We start from the raw sequence: 20,874 nt of genomic DNA, 5'->3' as shown, positions 1-20,874 counted from the left end.
TAAAAGGTACAATGAAACCAGTCTCAAATCATCTGACAGAATATTGACTGATCTTGATAAGAGAGGGTGCTGCTAAGTCTCAGTGTTTATCATCTATTTGCAACCGTAATTGCTTATTGCTGGTACATTTTTCTGCTTATCATCCAAGTGAGGTTTATTTGGCCCATTTTTATGAGGATTGTAATTTTCATAAGTATATGTATGATTTCTCTGTGCGCAAAATCAATTTAAACTGGGGCCTCGTTTTTCCTTTTTCACTATTGGGCACATATACACACATCAAAAAAAGTTTTACATCACCTCTGGTCCGAGCGTTCCAGAACCTGTACAGAAAGTGGGAATAGAGATCAACATAAACATCATTTCCGCCCTTTTTATTGCTCATGAAAACCACGCACTGCATGTTGTACCACCATACAGTGAGACCTTCAAAGGTGGTGGTCCACATTGCTGTAAACAGCGGTACCTCAAATACTCAGCAGCATGTCCTCTTGCATTGACACATGCCTGTATTCATCGTGGCATACTATCCACAAATCCATCAGGGTACTGTTGGTCCAGATTGTCCCACTCCTCAATGGCGATTTGGTGTAGATCCCTCAGTGGTTGGTGGGTCACGTCGTCCATAAACAGCCCTTTTCAATCTATGCCAGGCATGTTTGATAGGGTTCCTGTCTGGAGAACAAGCTGCCTACTCTAGTCGAGTGATGTCGTTATCCTGAAGGAAGTCATTCATTCACAAGATGTGCATGATGGGGGTGCGAACTGTCATCCATGAAGACGAATGTCTGACCAGTATGCTGCCAATATGGTTGCACCATCGGTTGGAGGATGGCATTCGTGTATCGCACAGCCCTTACGGCGCCTTCCATCACCACCGACGTACATCGGCCCCACATAATGCCACCCCAAAACAGCAGGGAACCACCACCCTGCTGCACTCGCTGGACAGTGTGTCCAAGGTGTTCAAGCCTGGCCGTGTTGCCTCCAAACACGTCTCTGACGATTGTCTGGCTGGAGGCATATGCGACACTCATTGATGAAGAGAACATGATGCCAAAACTGAGCGGTCCATTCGGAAATTTGATGGACCCATTTGTATCGTGCTGCATGGTGTCGTGGCTGCTAAGATAGACCTCGCAATGGACATCGGGAGTGAAGTTGCGCATCGTCCAGCCTATTGCGCACAGTTTTGAGTTATAACACGACATTCTGTGGCTGTGCAAAAAGCATTATTCAACATGGTGGCATTCCTTCCAGCAATAAGACGTAGGTAGTGGTCATCCATTGCAGTAGTAGCCCTTGGGCAGCCTGAACGAGGCATGTCATTGACAGTTCCTGTCTCTCTGTATCTCCTCCATGTCCGAACAACATCGCTTTGGTTCACTCCGAGACGTCTGGACACTTCCCTTGTTGAGAGCCCTTCCTGGCACAAAATGACAATGCAGATGCGATCGAACTGCAATATTGACCTTCTAGGCATGGTTGGAATACACACAACATGAGCTGTGTACTTCCTTCCTGATGGAGTGACTGGAACTGATCGGCTGTCGAATCCCCTCCATCTAATAGGAGCTGCTCATGCATGGTTGTTTACTTCTTTGGGCAGGTTTAGCAACATCTCTGAACAGTCAAAGGGACTGTGTCTGTGATACACTATCCTCAGTCAATGTCTATCTTCAGGAGTTTTGGGAATCGGGGCGATGCAAAACTTTTTTTGATGTGTGTAACATTCCATCAGTCCGCCCGGTTAGCTGTGTGGTCTAACGCACTGCTTTCTAGGCGGGAAGGCTTGCCAGTTTCCGGCACGAATCTGTCCAGCAGATTAGTGTCAAAGTCTGGTGTGCCGGCCAATCTGTGGATGGTTTTTAAGGCGGTTTTCCATATGCCTCGGCAAATGCAGGCTGGTTCCTCTTATTGCACCTCAGTTACACTATGTCGGCGGTTACTGCGCAAACACTTTCTCCATGAATGCGTACACCATAATTACTCTACCATGCAAACAACACTCGTCTGGTGTGAGACATTCCCTGGAGGGGGAGGGGCTGTTGTGGGGTTGTGAGCCACTGAGGGCTATGGCGGGGACGAAGCCTCTCCATCATTTCTAGGTCCCCAGTTCCATGCAATACAACACAACACGACATTCCCTCACAAATAATAAAACCAAAACGGGAAACCACTGCATGAAAAACTTTTAGTTACAATGCAACAAGTCTAGTTACGAGCGAAGAACAACACAAACATTAGATTTCAGATTAATTGATTCCTTCATCAGTCACAAACAAAGGTGTGGAAGAAACAGGAATAATTCAAGGATTATACTGAAAACTTGACTCAGACAGAAGGTTAGGGAAAGAATGGCTGAAATTTAAATTTCCATCTCTCCCTACGGTACTGTCCTTTCAGTGATCCAGTTAGCTGTCTATTTGATCACTGAATAGTCTTGTTACCTACAATCTCAGCCAGATTTTTATGACTAATTTTCAGCACTGTGTTAACGAACTGCAACTGCTATTCCTGCTCACTCCAAAATAAATGAATTACACTTACTTTGTTGATGACTTTCGTGCCACCAAACCTCCTAACAAATTCTTCTGGTGTTGCAACAGTAAAGTCCTTCTCTTGAAACCGAGGCTGAACCATCACTGTGCCCTGGGACATACTGGGCCTATAAACAGAAAAACAAACTGTGCAAATGATGCTACAATGCTAAATACAATATAGAATTCCACATGTTGTGAACCTAAGTCACACAAGTTTACACGTCTCAGTTCCCCCTGCATCTCAAAATGCTGATCTTCAACTCTGACTTGATAACCATAAAAAATTTACACACTACAGACAGAAATAGACAAAAAATAAAACAAAAATAAAATAGGCAATAAAATTTGTTTAAAAACTAATAAAATGGAATGTCTAAGAAAATTTGGCAGTTCTCTTGCTACGCTGCAACTGGACAATTACATAGCAACGTTGAGCATGATACTTAGCTTTATAGGTGAAACATACCTCTCCAAAAAATTACTAAATACCGAAAACACGCGTTTAAATGGGTATCAGTACAGATCTCTTATTCTTTTTTGTATTACAAGGGCATCTTTGCACAAACAGTTGGTTAGTTGTAAAACAATGTTATCATTTTGAAAAGGTTCCAATGCTCATACATATTTTGTGTAGCTGAAGGAAACGAATTTACTACAAAAAAGTTATGGCGGTCTGATTTTGGCGTCGAAATTATGTCTCTATAACCAGCAGTTATAATGTTTAAACATCACAGGAAAAAGTAACTACACTGAAGTTGTGATCCAAATTTTCGGACATGTTGGGAGTGTATTTCTGTTAAACAATGAGAGAGAAATGAAAATATAAGCTCCATAACAAAGTCATGTATTGGACATGTAAAACACTTGAGACAATAAATCTTTTTTACTTGCAAAGTTTACACAAATAAGAAACAGATATATGACTGTGTGTCTGAAATTTTTCGTTTCAGGCGTCTATGAACAGCTTAATTATAAGATATAAACGAATGAAAAATAGCATGGTAATCAAGTACAGCAAAAAATCCACAAAACGAAATTTACGACCCGTTTTTGTAGGCAAGAATATCGTATTCAATGAAAAGTTGAGTCTGAATGAAATTTGCTTTACTGTTAACTGCCTGTAACCATGGATTGCAATCTCCTATGAACATTGCGAAGTTGTCAGCACATATCCCTAAAAGTAATCTGACACCTAACTGCTACCTGGTTTTTAATAGACATGTTTTAAACAAAAAAGAAAAAAAAATGAGGCATGTTTTTTTTCTTTTCGTAACTCCAAAGTTATTATACACCTTTTCTATCTCGTGCATTATTATCGCAGAGTAACAATTAAAAGTTAAAAACACTGTTGCGCAGAATTATTCTCTCTAGGGATAAAACAGTAATTAACCAAAAATTAGTTACTGACGGCTCAGTGCTCATATACGTATTAGTAGTATTTAATTATCCGTAGCTTCCAAGAAAAATTTATTCATTATCACTTATGAATAGTTGATCAGCGCCTTCCCAACTCTCAGCTCCGGCAAATACGAGTTCTGCTTCACAAAATCCGAACTCAGGGGCTGGACTGCAGATCAGAAGGCCATTTCTGTTCAAACTAGAAGTTCTTGTTAAACATTTGAAAGACGTGTTGTACACACCAACACGGAACCTTAAGTGAGAAACAAAGTATGGGATACTGTTACCTTATCATTTTTTCGAAAAACCGTACGCGTTGCAAGAATAACTACACGACAATACAGATTCGCAACTTCTGGTACGAGCTCGGCTACGATTTAGGTACTGCATGACAGTGGGCATGGGATAGTACTTACGTCCTGCTATTGACAGTCACAATGGGTTCCCACGGCCTTCGTTCTTGCTTGATGTATGGCTTACGGTAGTTACCACCTTGCCTGTGGCCTGCTGATTGGATAAAAGGCTGAGCTCGCACGTGTCTTCCAATGCTTAACGGTATTATCTGTTCTTATGTGTATATTCATCAAAAATACAGTCGCAAGATGTGCGTCACTAAGTTACTAGCAGTCTCTCTCTCTCTCTCTCTCTCTCTCTCTCTCTCTCCCGAGGAGAGAGACCATAAAACATCCACATCCAATCACAGTATCCAGTGTTCTGAACCATGGCCGTCTGCAGAAATTTATACACGGAGGGGAGGGGGCATTTGTTTAAAATTACCATTTTTTTAAATTATAAATGAGTCGGCCAGTTCGAAGTATTCATAGAACTATCACACTGTGATCAGCCACGTAATGCTACAACTTTCTAAACATGAGTCTTATCGCCATCACGGAAAATCACCTATTGTTGTTGTGGTCTTCAGTCCTGAGACTGGTTTGATGCAGCTCTCCATGCTACTCTATCCTGTGCAAGCTTCTTCATCTCCCAGTACCTACTGCAGCCTACATCCTTCTGAATCTGCTTAGTGTATTCATCTCTTGGTCTCCCTCTACGATTTTTACCCTCCACGGTGCCCTCCAATGCTAAATTTGTGAGCCCTCGATGCCTCAAAACATGTCCTACCAACCGATCCCTTCTTCTAGTCAAGTTGTGCCACAAACTCCTCTTCTCCCCAATCCTACTCAATACCTCCTCATTAGTTACGTGATCTACCCACCTTATCTTCAGCATTCTTCTCTAGCACCACATTTCGAAAGCTTCTATTCTCTTCTTGTCCAAACTAGTTATCGTCCATGTTTCACTTCCATACATGGCTATACTCCATACAAATACTTCCAGAAACAACTTCCTGACACTTAAATCTATACTCGATGTTAACAAGTTTCTCTTCTTGAGAAACGCTTTCCTTGCCATTGCCAGTCTACATTTTATATCCTCTCTGCTTCGACCATCATCGGTTATTTTACTCCCTAAATAGCAAAACTCCTTTACTACTCTAAGTGTCTCATTTCCTAATCTAATTCCCTCAGCATCACCCGACTTAATTCGACTACATTCCATTATCCTCGTTTTGCTTTTGTTGATGTTCATCTTATATGCTCCTTTCAAGACACTGTCCATTCCGTTCAACTGCTCTTCCAAGTCCTTTGCTGTCTCTGACAGAATTACAATGTCATCGGCGAACCTCAAAGTTTTTACTTCTTCTCCATGAATTTTAATACCTACTCCGAAGTTTTCTTTTGTTTCCTTTACTGCTTGCTCAATATACAGATTAAATAACATCGGGGAAAGGCTACAACCCTGTCTCACTCCTTTTCCAACCACTGCTTCCCTTTCATGCCCCTCGACTCTTATAATTGCCATCTGGTTTCTGTACAAGTTGTACATAGCCTTTCGCTCCCTGTATTTTACCCCTGCCACCTTCAGAATTTGAAAGAGAGTATTCCAGTTAACATTGTCAAAAGCTTTCTCTAAGTCTACAAATGCTAGAAACGTAGGTTTGCCTTTTCTTAATCTTTCTTCTAAGATAAGTCGTAAGGTTAGTATTGCCTCACGTGTTCCAATATTTCTACGGAATCCAAACTGATCTTCCCCGAGGTCCGCTTCTACCAGTTTTCCCATTCGTCTGTAAAGAATTCGCGTTAGTATTTTGCAGCTGTGACTTATTAAACTGATAGTTCGGTAATTTTCACATCTGTTAACACCTGCTTTCTTTGGGATTGGAATTATTATATTATTCTTGAAGTCTGAAGGTATTTCGCCTGTCTCATACATCGTGCTCACCAGATGGTAGAGTTTTGTCATGACTGGCTCTCCCGAGGCCATCAGTAGTTCTAATGGGATGTTGTCTACTCCCGGGGCCTTGTTTCGCCTCAGGTCTTTCAGTGCTCTGTCAAACCCTTCACGCAGTATCTTATCTCCCATTTCGTCTTCATCTACATCCTCTTCCATTTCCATAATATTGTCCTCAAGTACATCACCCTTGTATAAATCCTCTATATACTCCTTCCACCTTTCTGCTTTCCCTTCTTTGCTTAGAACTGGGTTGCCATCTGAGCTCTTGATATTCATGCAAGTGGTTCTCTTCTCTCCAAAGGTCTCTTTAATTTTCCTGTAGGCAGTACCTATCTTACCCCTAGTGAGATAAGCCTCTACATCCTTACATTTGTCCTCTAGCCATCCCTGCTTAGCCATTTTGCACTTCCTGTCGATATCATTTTTGAGACGTTTGTATTCCTTTTTGCCTGCTTCATTTACTGCATTTTTTATATTTTCTCCTTTCATCAATTAAATTCAATATTTCTTCTGTTACCCAAGGATTTATATTAGCCCTCGTCTTTTTACCTACTTGATCGTCTGCTGCCTTCACTACTTCCTCCCTCAGAGCTACCCATTCTTCTTCTACTGTATTTCTTTCCCCCATTCCTGTCAATTGTTCCTTTATGCTCTCCCTGAAACTCTCTACAACCTCTGGTTCTTTCAGTTTATCCAGGTCCCATCTCCTTAAATTCCCACCTTTTTGCAGTTTCTTCAGTTTCAATCTGCAGTTCATAACCAATAGATTGTGGTCAGAATCCACATCTGCCCCTGGAAATGTCTTACAATTTAAAACCTGGTTCCTAAATCTCTGTCTTACCATTATATAATCTATCTGATATCTTTTAGTATCTCCAGGATTCTTCCAGGTATACAACCTTCTTTTATGATTCTTGAACCAAGTGTTAGCCATGATTAAGTTGTGCTCTGTGCAAAATTCTACAAGGCGGCTTCCTCTCTCATTCCTTCCCCCCAATCCATATTCACCTACTATGTTTCCTTCTCTCCCTTTTCCTACTGACGAATTCCAGTCACCCATGACTATTAAATTTTCGTCTCCCTTCACTACCTGAATAATTTCTTTTATCTCGTCATACATTTCATCTATTTCTTCGTCATCTGCAGAGCTAGTTGGCATATAAACTTGTACTACTGTAGTAGCCATAGGCTTTGTGTCTATCTTGGCCACAATAATGCGCTCACTATGCTGTTTGTAGTAGCTAACCCGCACTCCTATTTTTTTTATTCATTATTAAACCTACTCCTGCATTACCCCTATTTGATTTTGTATTTATAACCCTGTAATCACCTGACCAAAAGTCTTGTTCCTCCTGCCACCGAACTTCACTAATTCCCACTATATCTAACTTTAGCCTATCCATTTCCCTTTTTAAATTTTCTAACCTACCTGCCCGATTAAGGGATCTAACATTCCACGCTCCGATCCGTAGAATGCCAGTTTTCTTTCTCCTGATAATGACGTTCTCTTGAGTAGTCCCCGCCCGGAGATCCGAATGGGGGACTATTTTACCTCCGGAATATTTTACCCAAGAGGACGCCATCATCATTTAATCATACAGTAAATCTGCATGTCCTCGGGAAAAATAACGGCTGTAGTTTCCCATTGCTTTCAGCCGTTCGCAGTACCAGAACAGCAAGGCCGTTTTGGTTAGTGTTACAAGGCCAGATCAGTCAATTATCCAGACTGTTGCCCCTGCAACTACTGAAAAGGCTGCTGCCCCTCTTCAGGAGCCACACGTTTGTCTGGCCTCTCAACAGATACCCCTCCGTTGTGGTTGCACCTACGGTAGGGCTATCTGTATCGCTGAGGCACGCAAGCCTCCCCACCAACGGCAAGGTCCATGGTTCATGGGGGGGGGGGGGGGGGGGGGGGGGGGGGAAATCACCTATAATGAACTGAAAAGCATTCCAGAGGAGGGTCGGGGAGTAAATGCCGCTCCCTCCCACCCGCGCAAGTGACAATGCTTCCCCCACCCACCTCCCCTTACGGACGCCTATATTCTGAGTTATGTTGGCTGTTTGAAAATGAATAACAAACTGAAACAGATTGCAATGTTGAACAGCTCTGCGTCGAGTAGCAAGGTGGACACCGCTAATTTTAACATACTTCAGGAACTAACGAGCTGAAATGTCCTTACACTTTTGCGAAGTCTGTTTCTTCCATGAATTTAACAAAAAAAAAAACCATTCATATAATCTACATTATTAAAGCATACGAATAAAACTGTAGACCTTTAATAACAACCATGACAGTATTCTGCTACATGTTCTGTGACAAAGTATAGCGAAACGATACGTTTAAAGAATTAAATAATAATTTCTTGTATGGATTCAAAAATACATTTTGCAGAGTTAATCCACAAAAAAGAAGAATATAATACTGCGTTCACGTCTCATCTTCAAAATGACCATTGAGCTAAGCCACAAGAAAGAAGAATATAATACTGTGTTCATATCTCATCTTCAAACTGAACATTACTAGAGAGAGAGAGAGAGAGAGAGAGAGAGAGAGAGAGAGAGAGAGAGAGAGAGAGAGAGAACACTACTGAGATATGGAACGTGGTTTAAACTGACAACGGCTATGTTACAGCAGCATCATTATATCAAGGGAGGTGGCGCAGTGGCTAGTACACTGGACTCCCATTTGGGAGGACAACGGTTCAAATCCGCGTCCGACCATCCTGATTTGCCGGCCGCGGTGGTCTAGCGGTTCTAGGCGCGCAGTCCGGAACCGCGCGACTGCTACGGTCGCAGGTTCGAATCCTGCCTCGGGCATGGATGTGTGTGGTGTCCTTAGGTTAGTTAGGTTTAAGTAATTCTAAGTTCTAGGGGACTGATGACCACAGATGTTAAGTCCCATAGTGCTCAGAACCATTTGAACCATTTTGAACCATCCTGACTTAGGTTTTTCGTAATTTCCCTAAATGGGTACTGGTAAATGCCGGGATGGTTCCTGTGAAAAGTCGGCAGACAAAACCGAAAGAGTCGACAGTAAAACGCCCGACGAACAGATTAGACGAGTTAATTTTTAGTCTCAAAATCGTACATGCACATTTGTTTTCTACAATAACTTATGCATACTTTTAGATTTCGATCATACACAATCACAGAAGGTTCTTAGAATGGTATGGACTTCCAAAACCATTCATTTTAGCAATGATTATGATAGATTACTCGTAGGATTCGGGCGGAAGTGAGGGAATCCTTCATACAGCTACATCCAAATCTGTAATTATTGATACATGTTCAATTACCCGAAAGTTCCTAAATGCAATGTAACATATACCGTACAGTTAAAAGGAAGTCACGCTTGATCAAGGTCCGTTTCACTTTCCATTTTTAACCAGACATAACGTCTGAGAAAGGAAAGAAATAACAACAATACTAATAATATTAATAATAATAATACAGTGCAGACCCTATAGCAGTGCAATAGACATTATGCAGTCATTGTTGTGTTGTGCTGTCTAGTTCGCTTACTGTTGCAAAGTGAGCAGTCAAGCAATTTCTAGTCTATTGTGGGAACAATCCACAATTCGCAGAAGGCATTCTCATGAGATATTTAACCATATGCGATATATATGTCTCAGTCCTACAGTCACCGATGAACTGTACGAACTGCTAAGTGTGTGCACACTTGGTGGCCTACGTGGGGCTATGTTGTTCATACTTTCGTTCGATAAGCTGAGATCTCCACACCATCGCTACTTACGTAATTAGTGTTACTGTCTTACGAAATAGTGATAATAGTAATGATCGTTTAAAAAAAGTTTCGTGCCCAAAGCGAAAATGAACCCTTTTGTTTTCACTTCTCAGATGATTACATTTTAGCCCTCTAGCTGTAATTACCTCCCCTGTTTGGAAATCACTGCTCTATAGTAACAAGCGTTAGGCTGCACGCCATTCACACAAGCGGCTGCAACAACAACACAACGCAGTGAGGTGTCAGATGTCATGGGATACCTACTAATATCGTGTCGGCCTTTTACCCTGCGTAGTGCAAAATCTCTAAGTGGCATGGACTCAAAAGTCGTCTGAAATACTGAGCCATGCTACCTCTGTAGCCGTCCATAATTGCGAAAGTGTTGCCGGTGCAGGATTATGTACACGAACCGGCCTCTCGATTATGTCCCATAAATGTTCGATGGGGTTGATGTCGGGTAATCTCGGTGGCCAAATCATTCGCTCGAATTGTCCAGAATGTTCCTCAAAACAATCGCGATCAACAGTGACCCGGTGACATGGCATCGTTGTTTGGGAACATGAAAGTCCATGAATGGCTGCAAATGCTCTCGAAGTGCTCGAACATAACCATTTCCAGTTACTGATCGGTTAAATTTGGCCAGAGGACCCAGTCCATTCCATGTTAACATGGCTCGCACCATCAGGCAGCCATCACCAACTTGCAAAGTGTCTTATCGACAACGTGGGTCCATGGCTTCGAGGGATCTGCGCCACACTCGAGCCCTACCAAGAGGTGTTAACAACTGAAACCGGGATTCATCCGACCAGGCCAGGTTTTCCAGTCGTCCAGGATCCAACCGATATGTCACGAGCCCTGGAGAGGAACCGAAGGCGATGTGCTGTTAGCAAAGGCACTCGCGGTCGATCGACTGCTGCCATTGCCCATTAACGGCAAATTTCGCTGCACTGTCTTAACGGATGCGTTCGACGTATGCCCCACATTGATTTCAGTCGTTATGTCACGCAGTGTTGCTTGTCTTGCAGCACTGACAACTCTACGCGAGCTGCTCTCGGTGGTTAAGCGAAGGCCGTCGGCCACTGTGTTATCTGTGGTGTGAGGTAATGACTGAAATGTGGTATTCTCGGCACACTTTTGGCACTGTGTATCTCTGACTAGTGAATTCTCTAATGATTTCCGAAATGGAACGTCCCCTGCGCCCAGGTCCATCTACCGTTCCGCGTTCAAAGTTTTAATTCCCATCGTGCCTCGAGTGGCCGAGCGGTTCTACGCGCTACAGTTTGGAACCGCGTGACTGCTACGGTCGCAGGTTCGAATCCTGCCTCGGTCATGGATGTGTGTGATGTCCGTAGGTTAGTTAGGTTCAAGTAGTTCTAAGTTCTAGGGGACTGATGACCTCAGAAGTTAAGTCCCATAGTGCTCAGAGCCATTTGAACCAACCCATCGTGCCTCCACAATCACGTCGGAAACCTTTTCACGTAAATCACTTGAGTATAAATGTCAACTGTGCCAATGCACTGCCCTGTTTACACCTTGCATACGCGGTACTACAGCCATCTGTATATGTGTATATCGCTATACCATGACTTTCGTCATCTCAATGTAATACCGTTATTCAACGTATTTTCACTCCGTAACTTTTTGTCACACCTACATAAGGGTTATAATGAACTGGTTTCGTTCAGATCTGGTATTTTGTCACAAAACAATAATACAGTTCATTTTTTTTAAATTGATCCCCGTTTCTACCGAACGTGTTAGTCGCTGATTCAAGCGCCAATGATCATTGTTAGCCATGATGAAAAGAGATTACAGATATCTTTAACTAATCAGAAGTTATTTGAGGTGATAAAGCTAGGCAGATATAAAATAAGGCAGGTAGGTAGATACTGCAACTGTTTTAACTTTTTTTTAAATTTCAGTGTAGTGCTTTTCCTGCCAATTAAGCAGTCATTAATTTGTAGTCAGTCGTAAAATACACAGAGAACATCCACTGCTCTTCTTTAACCATTAGGCTGTTAAAATTTAATTTATTTTGCATATATTTGAAAAATAAAAGGTTAAATAGGGTTTTCTTTTGATCTGTAATACGCTAACCTATCAAAAAAATTTTAATGTGACCGATTTTGAAAATCGGTGAGGAGGGACAAACGTGTCCCACGAACCTAACAAGGTCCATGTTTTCATGTGAACCTAGGATTTTCAGCGTTAAATTGTTATCTGTACAATGACCTTACTAGTATGGTAAATATGGAGAAAGCGTAACAAATCAGCACCGACACACATTTTATTCTCACTACAGTTAAAAACATGAAATATCGTACAAAAATCCTCAATATAAAATTTTATGATGGCTTTGGCACAGCACATACCAATGTTTTCTACTTTATATGAAGTAAGAATGTCTGTGAAGCATAAAGAACACAGTTACTTCAGACATTCTAAGAAAGGAGAAGTCGGTGATTTGATCTGATTTTCGTGAACTAGACGCACTGGACCAGTTACAAACACATGCCGCTCACAGCCCTCTATACACCTACCCCACGTTCCACGGTATCTTTTCCAATTTCCGAAAGCTTCTTGTTCGATTGTAGCACTAGACAGATATCGGGATATAATACGGCGTATTACTTTAGTGAGATATACGCGTCCCACGAATGATAGATGTAAACAACTGGTTACTGAAGCATGAAGTTTGCAAACGGTGCTTCTGTCGGTTAACGAATTCCTTGGCCTATTCCACATTTCTGAATGTACTACTGTATGATGTGAGACTCAACACAATGAATGAATGAATGAATGAATGAATTCATGGAATGATGAGCACCTCTGCACTATCTTGCTCGTTATCTGTGAGCTTACAACGGTCGAGCACTAGGGCTGTAGATGAAACGTTCACTGTCATTTGATAAACCCGTTGAAGATGTACCTGTCCTACATTTAATTCAAGCATTTTCCTTTTTCTCTCGCCGAAGACCATCCAAATTCGACGTTAGCGCCCAACACGGAAAATGCTTTGGTACCGACTCACAAAGTTAGTACTGTAATCTATGGAAGAGTTCAAATGGAAGAACGAAACAGAAACGACTGACCTTGGTAGAGCGCTAGCGCCGCCTGCCCGCGGTACTGTGTGAGTGACGCGGTAACTCGGCCGCAGAAGAGAAGAGGCGTAGCGCAGTGCCGAACCCCGCGAGTGTGTGAGTTGTGGTATCGCGGCCAGCCCGGTGGCACCACGCTCTGGGCAGACGTCACTCCGACGGGGGGTATCGAGTCCCACGGCCTCTGACGTTTCGCAACGCCACTTCTTTCTCCTCGCCAGTTCTGCGACCTTTACATGCGATCACTCCTGTGTAGCAATGTTGCTGTACTGATTATGGCAACTACTGCTACAGCTGCAAGCGCCTTTCGAGGTCGACAGTGTCTTTTTACAGGAGAAAGAAACGACAATATGTCGAGCGCGATTAGAAAGCCTGAGAACGCATTCTGGCCGCTCGTAAGACTTGTGTGCCGGCCATCACGCCAACTGAGCGTGTACATCAGAATAAACAAAATCTGTGGACAGTAGCGCATTTATTAATGAGGAGCTGCGTTTTGTGATAAAAATAACTAGCGGAGATGTAGTGGAAACCAGGTAGAACTGAATAAGATTGTAAACACACGACACTTCCTACATATGTGCCTAGAATGGCAGATTCGTTCATCTGCTCCCCTACGCTCTTTCTCGCGACTGTTTGAGAACCAAAAAAATGCTATTAGTTAACAGGTATATGTACATTTGTTTAGCTGATTGAAAAAAGGTGTCTGACAGAGTTACCTGGAAAGATTGACGACTGATAAAGGAGATACACACATGACGAAATGGTAATAGGAATTAAAAGAGTGGCCATGAGGAAACAGAGGAGATGAGTATTGTTGATTTTCACAAACGCTTTTCAATATTTTTGCTGAGAAAGAAACAGACAAAGCATTGCAAGAAGCAAGAGGCACAACAGTATGAGAAAGAATAAAGGATAAAGAAATTTAACTACGCAGCTAATCAAGCAGTGTTGGCTGAATCAGAGTTTACAGTTTATTATGGACTGGATCGTAAAAGTAGAAGAAGAGTATGTAATGACGATAAATGTAAGGAAGGGACCAAGTGATCAGAATCAACAAATATGAATACTGGGTCAAATGATCACCGAGAGAAAAGAACTTGGGACAGGTAAAATGTTATGACACTTTTCGGTGACAGAAAATGAAAGCTGCGTCGAGGAAATAGGAAGTAGAATTTCTATGGCTAAAAGAGCTTTATAAAAGTTGAGTGCTTAGTTAAAGCAAACAGAATTCCCTTAAAATTAAGAGAATCGCCAAGTGTTTTACGTGGAGTGTGGTGTTATATGGCAGTCAAAAAGAAAGAGAAAAGAATACTTTGTTACTTTTGAAATTTGGATGTGGAGAAAAATACTAAAAGTGAAATGGACTGAAAGTCTGAAGAATGTACTACTACGAAAAGGCGAGGAAAGAAAACTGGTGGAAATAATAACATAACGACGAAGAAATTACCTGCAACGATGGAAAGATTGCAAAGGAAAGGAAGGGAGGAAAATATGCTGGATGACATTAAAAACGGACGAAGTTAGTAGCAGATGACACAAAAAATAGCTGAAATTAGCAGCAGATTACGTCAGAGTCACAGGAGAGTTGTTAATACACTATTAGTAGTTTTGATGTACAGGTCCCATATTTCAATGTCTCAGATTCTCGTCTGTTTACCGTTGTTGGGTTCTTTTCTAAAACTGTTCTCCATAGAATGCCCAGATCTCTGTTGAAATTGGCCAGTGCGCCTTTATATTGAGCTACACTATCCACACACCGTCGAGGCACTGTACGGTTAGATTGAATGCTCTAAAATCTTCCGTTGATAAAAGAGTGGTACCTTTAAGGAGCTCTTGACATTCAAATTGTATAGTCACTTCAGGAGATTGTCTGTCTTCATTTTCTTCAGTTGGTATGCCTCCCTCACCTCCCCCCCAACCCCCCACAAAAAAAGATTGGATGCCGTCCTGTCATGATGTAGGTAGTGTTGGAAAATGGCTCTATATTTTATTACAAAATCTTTGGATTAATAATTGGGGCAGTACTGTCAAGCCACAGATCACAAAGAATCCGAGTACTACCGGTATTTTGCGGAGCACTAACCCAAGGTCGCAGCATAATAATGCCGCTTTGTGCACTATCCAGTGTCCTCTCGAGCCTCACTGAAGACGAAAAGCGGATTCCACCTCGTACTAACACCGCTGGAAACTGTTGTCACTGGATGAGTAACCTGTCTTCTCTTTTGGCTTAGCCTTCCCGTTGTGTGTCTCCTCGATGGCCACAACTTCTTCTTTCTCCGACACGCTTTTCTTCGTGCTGGTACTACACGTGTCATGAGAGGCTAATTACAGCCGACAGCTGAGCAGGATGCCTATAAGGCGGGGGAAACAGTTCTTCCCCACGCTCACTTCCGGCCACGGGCCACAAATCGTCTGTGATACATTAAATGTATTCACAGTGGCGAATAACGACAACCATCAGCTGTAGAATGGAATGACGACAATAAAAATTTGTGCCGGACCGGGACTCGAAGCCGGATTTGCCGCCTATCGCGAACGGCCGCCTCACCATTTGGCTAGCCGTGCACGGCTCACGGTCCGTGTGTCGTCAGTCACGCATCTGAGATCTGCACTCGTTCATCCACTACGTGTATTCCCGTACAGGTCAGACGTTGTACTCGAAAGTCGCTTGCCCCGTATCGACAGGTAAATACGATATTGCTGAGACTGTGCAATTCGGATTACGATGCTGTTCGAGTCCTAATCCGGCACAAATTTTCACTGTCGTCATTCCATTCTACAGCTGACGGTTGTCATTATTCGCATTCGCGAATACATTTAATTTATTACATAACGGCTGTAGTCGCCGCAGTGGCTGTTCCTTTGGACATGCACGTACGTGTAAAGGAACTTTGCATCGTAATCAGAATAACACAGGCACTGCAATATCGTATCGTAATCGTGCGTAATGTTGGCCATCCGAAATATGTTCTCTTGTTAAGAAAGTTTACCAAGAATTAAGACAAGAATTAAAATATGAAGGGGATCTCCAGAGTAATGCGACCAACGAAAGGCCTTACAGATGGGTGCTGTATAGCATATACTATGTTTAAATATTACCTTAACGGAGTTCTTAAAAATGCATGAAAAAGTGTGAAGAAATGGACCTAAACATAGATGGAGATTACCTGTCGAGTTAACTATTCGCCGATGATCAGAGAATACTGGCTGCAGATTACCTTGAAACAGAGTACACGAGGATGCATAGAAACATACAATAAAACGGAACAAATCATTTTTTCTAAAACAAAATCTCTCTCTATTGGAAGTAAGCAATATGACACATCATAGATGGAAGTACTATTCAGGCATTTCATAAGTATAATTATGGGAGTTACAGTGACAGATCAGGGTTCCAGTAAACAAGAAATAAGGCAGAGGACTATTCAAGCTAAAAAAGCAATAAATAAGCTAAATTCCAGCCTTTGGTCAAATAAAATTACGGCAAAGACGAAAAAAAGTTACATGAATCAAAGACACAAAGCATTTGTTTATATTTAGCTGAATCCTGGGAAATGACAAAATATGATGATAAAAAATAAAAGACGTTAAAACTATCATTGTCGACCCTTTATCCGAACAAATCAAAAGTTCTATCGTGACTATTAAATAAATTATTAATACAGCAACTGACATCAGCACACACAAATAAAGAACGAGTGTTTCGGAACTGGAACTATCAGTGCGCTGAAAGGGTCCGAGGATTTAATGTATTTACGTCGAGCGAACATCTTAATGTCAGTCACAGTAACAATACCACATTCGCAGGCGCATTCCTACATCGCATAATCTTCTCAGCTGCGGACAGTTCAATTTGATGTTAAGCGCCACAGATACGTCTTGGATAGACCGCCTTGCGAAAGGGAGTTTGTGTGCAGTTCGGTCGAAATCTTGCACACGATGGTAACATGCTTATATCTGAATGTGAAACTTGATTGAGCGACAGATACGCGCATTGCATGGAGAAGTTCTCGTGACGGCCAGCACACAGTCCAGATAGGGAGGTAGGGTATCGTGCTTGTATAGTCAGACGTCAGATACAAATCGCACGCATGAGTCTCGGGCGAGGTCAAGGTTCCACGTGGTGTATTACGTCTGTCCTTGTCTTATGACGTCGCAGTAGTCAAGGACAGACATGTGACGCGCTGAATCATTTCTTTTCTATTTTAGTGGGATTATTATTTTTTTTATGTTCCTCAATATTTCAGCGACAAATGACGCCAGTCAAGCATATAACGATTCTTGTGTCATGTTTACTTGGTCATACATCATCACCAAGTTTTTCACTAAGGAGCAGAAAGAAATTTCTGTCATGTACAATAATACACGATGGAACTATGTGTAAATGAGTCCAAATTAAACTCAGATGTTTTATGACTGTTTTTCAGGCTCTAAATGAGACGAGTTGGGGGCGAATTTCATATACAAACATGACCGTCGACAAAAATTAGCACAGCTCTATGCCAGCAGATTATACCATGAAACGTCTAGACAGCACTGGTATCTACTGTGATGGCACGAAGACAATGTAAAATGAAAATATTGTAGTTCCAATGCTTAATTTTAAGGAACACTTCATCTCCCTCCTTCTATAGGTGATTGTAAGATACATGTAAAGCCGCTCCTGAACAGTTGCGATTTTCACTTACAGTTACACGGCAAATTTTCACTTACAGTTAGACAAAAAACACGGCGACGTGGCACACAACAGTCGTGATATATCTGTTGTGGGACTGCTAACTATTGCATTTCGTCATTCGCTTCAGTAGAAGGAAAAAGGTTTATTACATCCTCCGAAACCTGGCCTGAAAGCAGAAATGTGTCCCAGCTGTCTCAAGTATTTTTTTAGTGTAAACTGATCTGATCAAGTGGACACTATCCATGTTCTAAAATTCTAAGCGACGAGATTCTAAGGACACTAACGGCGTAGTTAATATGCAGGTTTATGTCGCCTGAATCTTGGTTTGAGCACCACAGTCGCAATGCTTCACTAGCCTAATATGTATGCCCTTGCCTTCCTCCGTCGTTTGAGTTGCTTTACTCTGCCAGTTATAGGAGGGCCAGTAATTTCATGTTCATTTACAACCGCAATGCAGTTTGACATTTTGTACATCAACAAATCGTTGACAGAGGTGAGAAAGGTATGGGAACATTAGCATCGCTGGCCAGAGAAAACGACTCACAATCTTATCTTTGACATGTGTCGGGAGTCGTTCAGTTCTCTCTGTGACTCGAGTGTGTTATGTATTCCTGCACATGTACCGAGTTTCTGTAAAATAAAGTGCGTACACTGCGTCGTCTATCAGTCGATGTCACTACGTACCGGAGTTCCACAGAGGTTATAAGTGACAGAAAAAAATCCTAGGGCCGACTGAGAATAGAATTCAATCTCTCTGATTTTGTGTTTGTAGTATGTCACTAACCCACTCAGCCAGCATACCACAGTTATCTATACATTCTAAAGTAAACAACATCCTTAGTTTCGCGCTTTACCATACGAAGATTCTACCACGAAGGTGAGACTGAAGGAGTCTGAATAGCAGAGAAATAAAGCTGGCTTTGTTTATCACAAATGTCAAAGATATGACACCCACCCCACCGGGACTATTAGCATTCTGAAAGCCAAATGGAACGTGGCAAATCGCGCGCCTCTTCGACTGTAATCCTTCCCTAGGCAGAAGAAAAGTATTCTTTTGCAGCACAACAACGTACTAGGTCACAGAGAAGTGAGAACATTTTATCATAGAACTGATGCACATGCTGACCCTCATATCCAACCATCTGAGCCGATATATTTAAACAAAAGGCATTTTTATTCAGATGAAACCAGTGTAACATGCTGAATCATTATTTCGAATGTTATCGCACGAACATCTTTTGTGGGTACAATAGATACAAGGTTACTGTCAAAGTACACTACTGACAAGCAAATCGTTGACCTATCCTTTCTAACCTCTGAGAATACCTTACAGACGTTCTATGTGAGAATACTACGACTACTGACGAAGAGTTATACTCTCAACACTATCAAACTGTAGGTTAATAGCAGAACATCATACAGCAACAGTAGGTCTGTTCATTCTTAATTAATCGGTTAGTGCATTAGTTAGTGGCGTTTTTCCATAAGTTTAATAATCACAAACAGGTACACATAACAGTGACTTTCGGGTATCAATAATACACTGAAGCGCCAAAGAAACTGGTATAGGCATGCCTATTCAAATACAGAGATATGTAAATAGTAAGACAAGTGTCTGGTACAGCTGTTAGATCGGTTACTGGTGCTACAATGGCAGGTTATCAAGGTTTAAGTGAGTATGAACGTTGTGTTGTAGTCGGGGCACGAGCGATGGAACATAGCATCTCAGAGGTAGCGATGAAATGTGGATTTTCTCGTAAGAACATTTCACGAGCGTACCGTGAATATCAGGAATCTGGTGAAACATCAAATCTCCGACATAGCTGCGGCCGGAAAAAGATCCTGAAACAACGGGGCCAACGACGACTGAAGAGAATCGGTGACAGAAGTACAACCCTTCCGCAAATGGCTGCAGATTTCAGTGCTGGGCCATCAACGAATGTCAGCGTGCGAACCATTCAACGAAACATCATCGGCATGGGCTTTCGGAGCCGAAGGTTCACTCATGTACCCTTGATGACTGCACGACACAATGCTTTACGCCTCGCCAGGGCCCGTCAGTAACGACACTGGATTGTTGATGACTGGAAACTTGTTGCCTGATCGGACGGGTCTCGTTTCAAATTGTATCGAGCTGATGAACTTCTACGGGTATGGAGACAACCTCATGAATCCGTGGACCCTGCATGTCAACAGGGGGCTGTTCAAGCTGATGGAGGCTCTTTAATGGTGTGGGGCGTGTGCAGCTGGAGTGATATGGGACCCCTGATGTGTCTAGACACGATACTGACAGGTGACACGTACGTAAGCATCATGTCTTATCACCCGCATCCATTCATGTCCATTGTGCATTCCGACGGACTTGGGCAATTCCAGCAGGACAATGTCACACCCCACCCGTCCAGAATTGCTACAGATTGGCTCCAGGAAGTCTCTTCTGAGTTTACACGCTTCCGCTGGCCATCAAACTCCCCACACATAAACATTATTGATCATATCTGGGATGCCTTGCAACGTACTGTTCAGAAGTGATCTACACTTCCTCATACTCTTACGGGTTTACGGACAGCCCTGCAGGATTCATGATGCGAATTCCCTCCAGCACTACTTCAGACATTAGTCGAGTCCATGCCATGTTGCGGCACTTGTGTGTACTGGCGGGGGCCCTACACGGTATTAGGCAGGTGTACCAGTTTTTTGGCTCTTCAGTGTATATTCTCCTTCACTGTTTACAACAGTCTGCCAACGCTGGGGTAACTTTTCGAGTCCGCGATTGTGGAAATCGCATGGTTTTGAGGCGAAGAACTCGTCGATCAATTTTCGGAGCACATTTTCATCCAGAAAGGAAGTTCAAAAAAATGGTTCAAATGGCTCCGAGCACTATGGGACTTAACATCTGTGGTCATCAGTCCCCTAGAACTTAGAACTACTTAAACCTAACTAACCTAAGGACATCACACACATCCAGAGGCAGGATTCGAACCTGCGACCGTAGCGGTCACGCGGTTCCAGACTGAAACGCCTAGAACCGCACGGCCACACCGGCCGGCAAAGGAAGTTCCTTGAAGGTTGTTCTACAGATTGCATAAAAAACGAAAATCTGAGGGCGCAAGATCA

The 20,874-nt window shown here is 42.4% G+C and overlaps 1 protein-coding gene across 3 annotated transcripts in view; it reads right to left on the bottom strand.

Moving 5' to 3' along the window:
- LOC124712504 (acetyl-CoA carboxylase) overlaps positions 1 to 20,874 on the bottom strand; it is a 433,982-nt gene that overhangs the window by 141,036 nt on the left and 272,072 nt on the right. For all 3 annotated transcript variants that reach the window (XM_047242805.1, XM_047242803.1, XM_047242804.1), the window contains exon 3: positions 2,551 to 2,668. In XM_047242805.1, coding sequence (XP_047098761.1) covers positions 2,551 to 2,668 — 118 coding nt within the window. The remainder of the gene's footprint in view (positions 1 to 2,550; positions 2,669 to 20,874) is intronic.

Source organism: Schistocerca piceifrons, chromosome 8 (genome assembly GCF_021461385.2).
Source record: "Schistocerca piceifrons isolate TAMUIC-IGC-003096 chromosome 8, iqSchPice1.1, whole genome shotgun sequence".
Classification (NCBI taxonomy): Eukaryota; Metazoa; Arthropoda; class Insecta; order Orthoptera; family Acrididae; genus Schistocerca; species Schistocerca piceifrons.
This window is presented reverse-complemented; position numbering and strand designations above follow the sequence as displayed.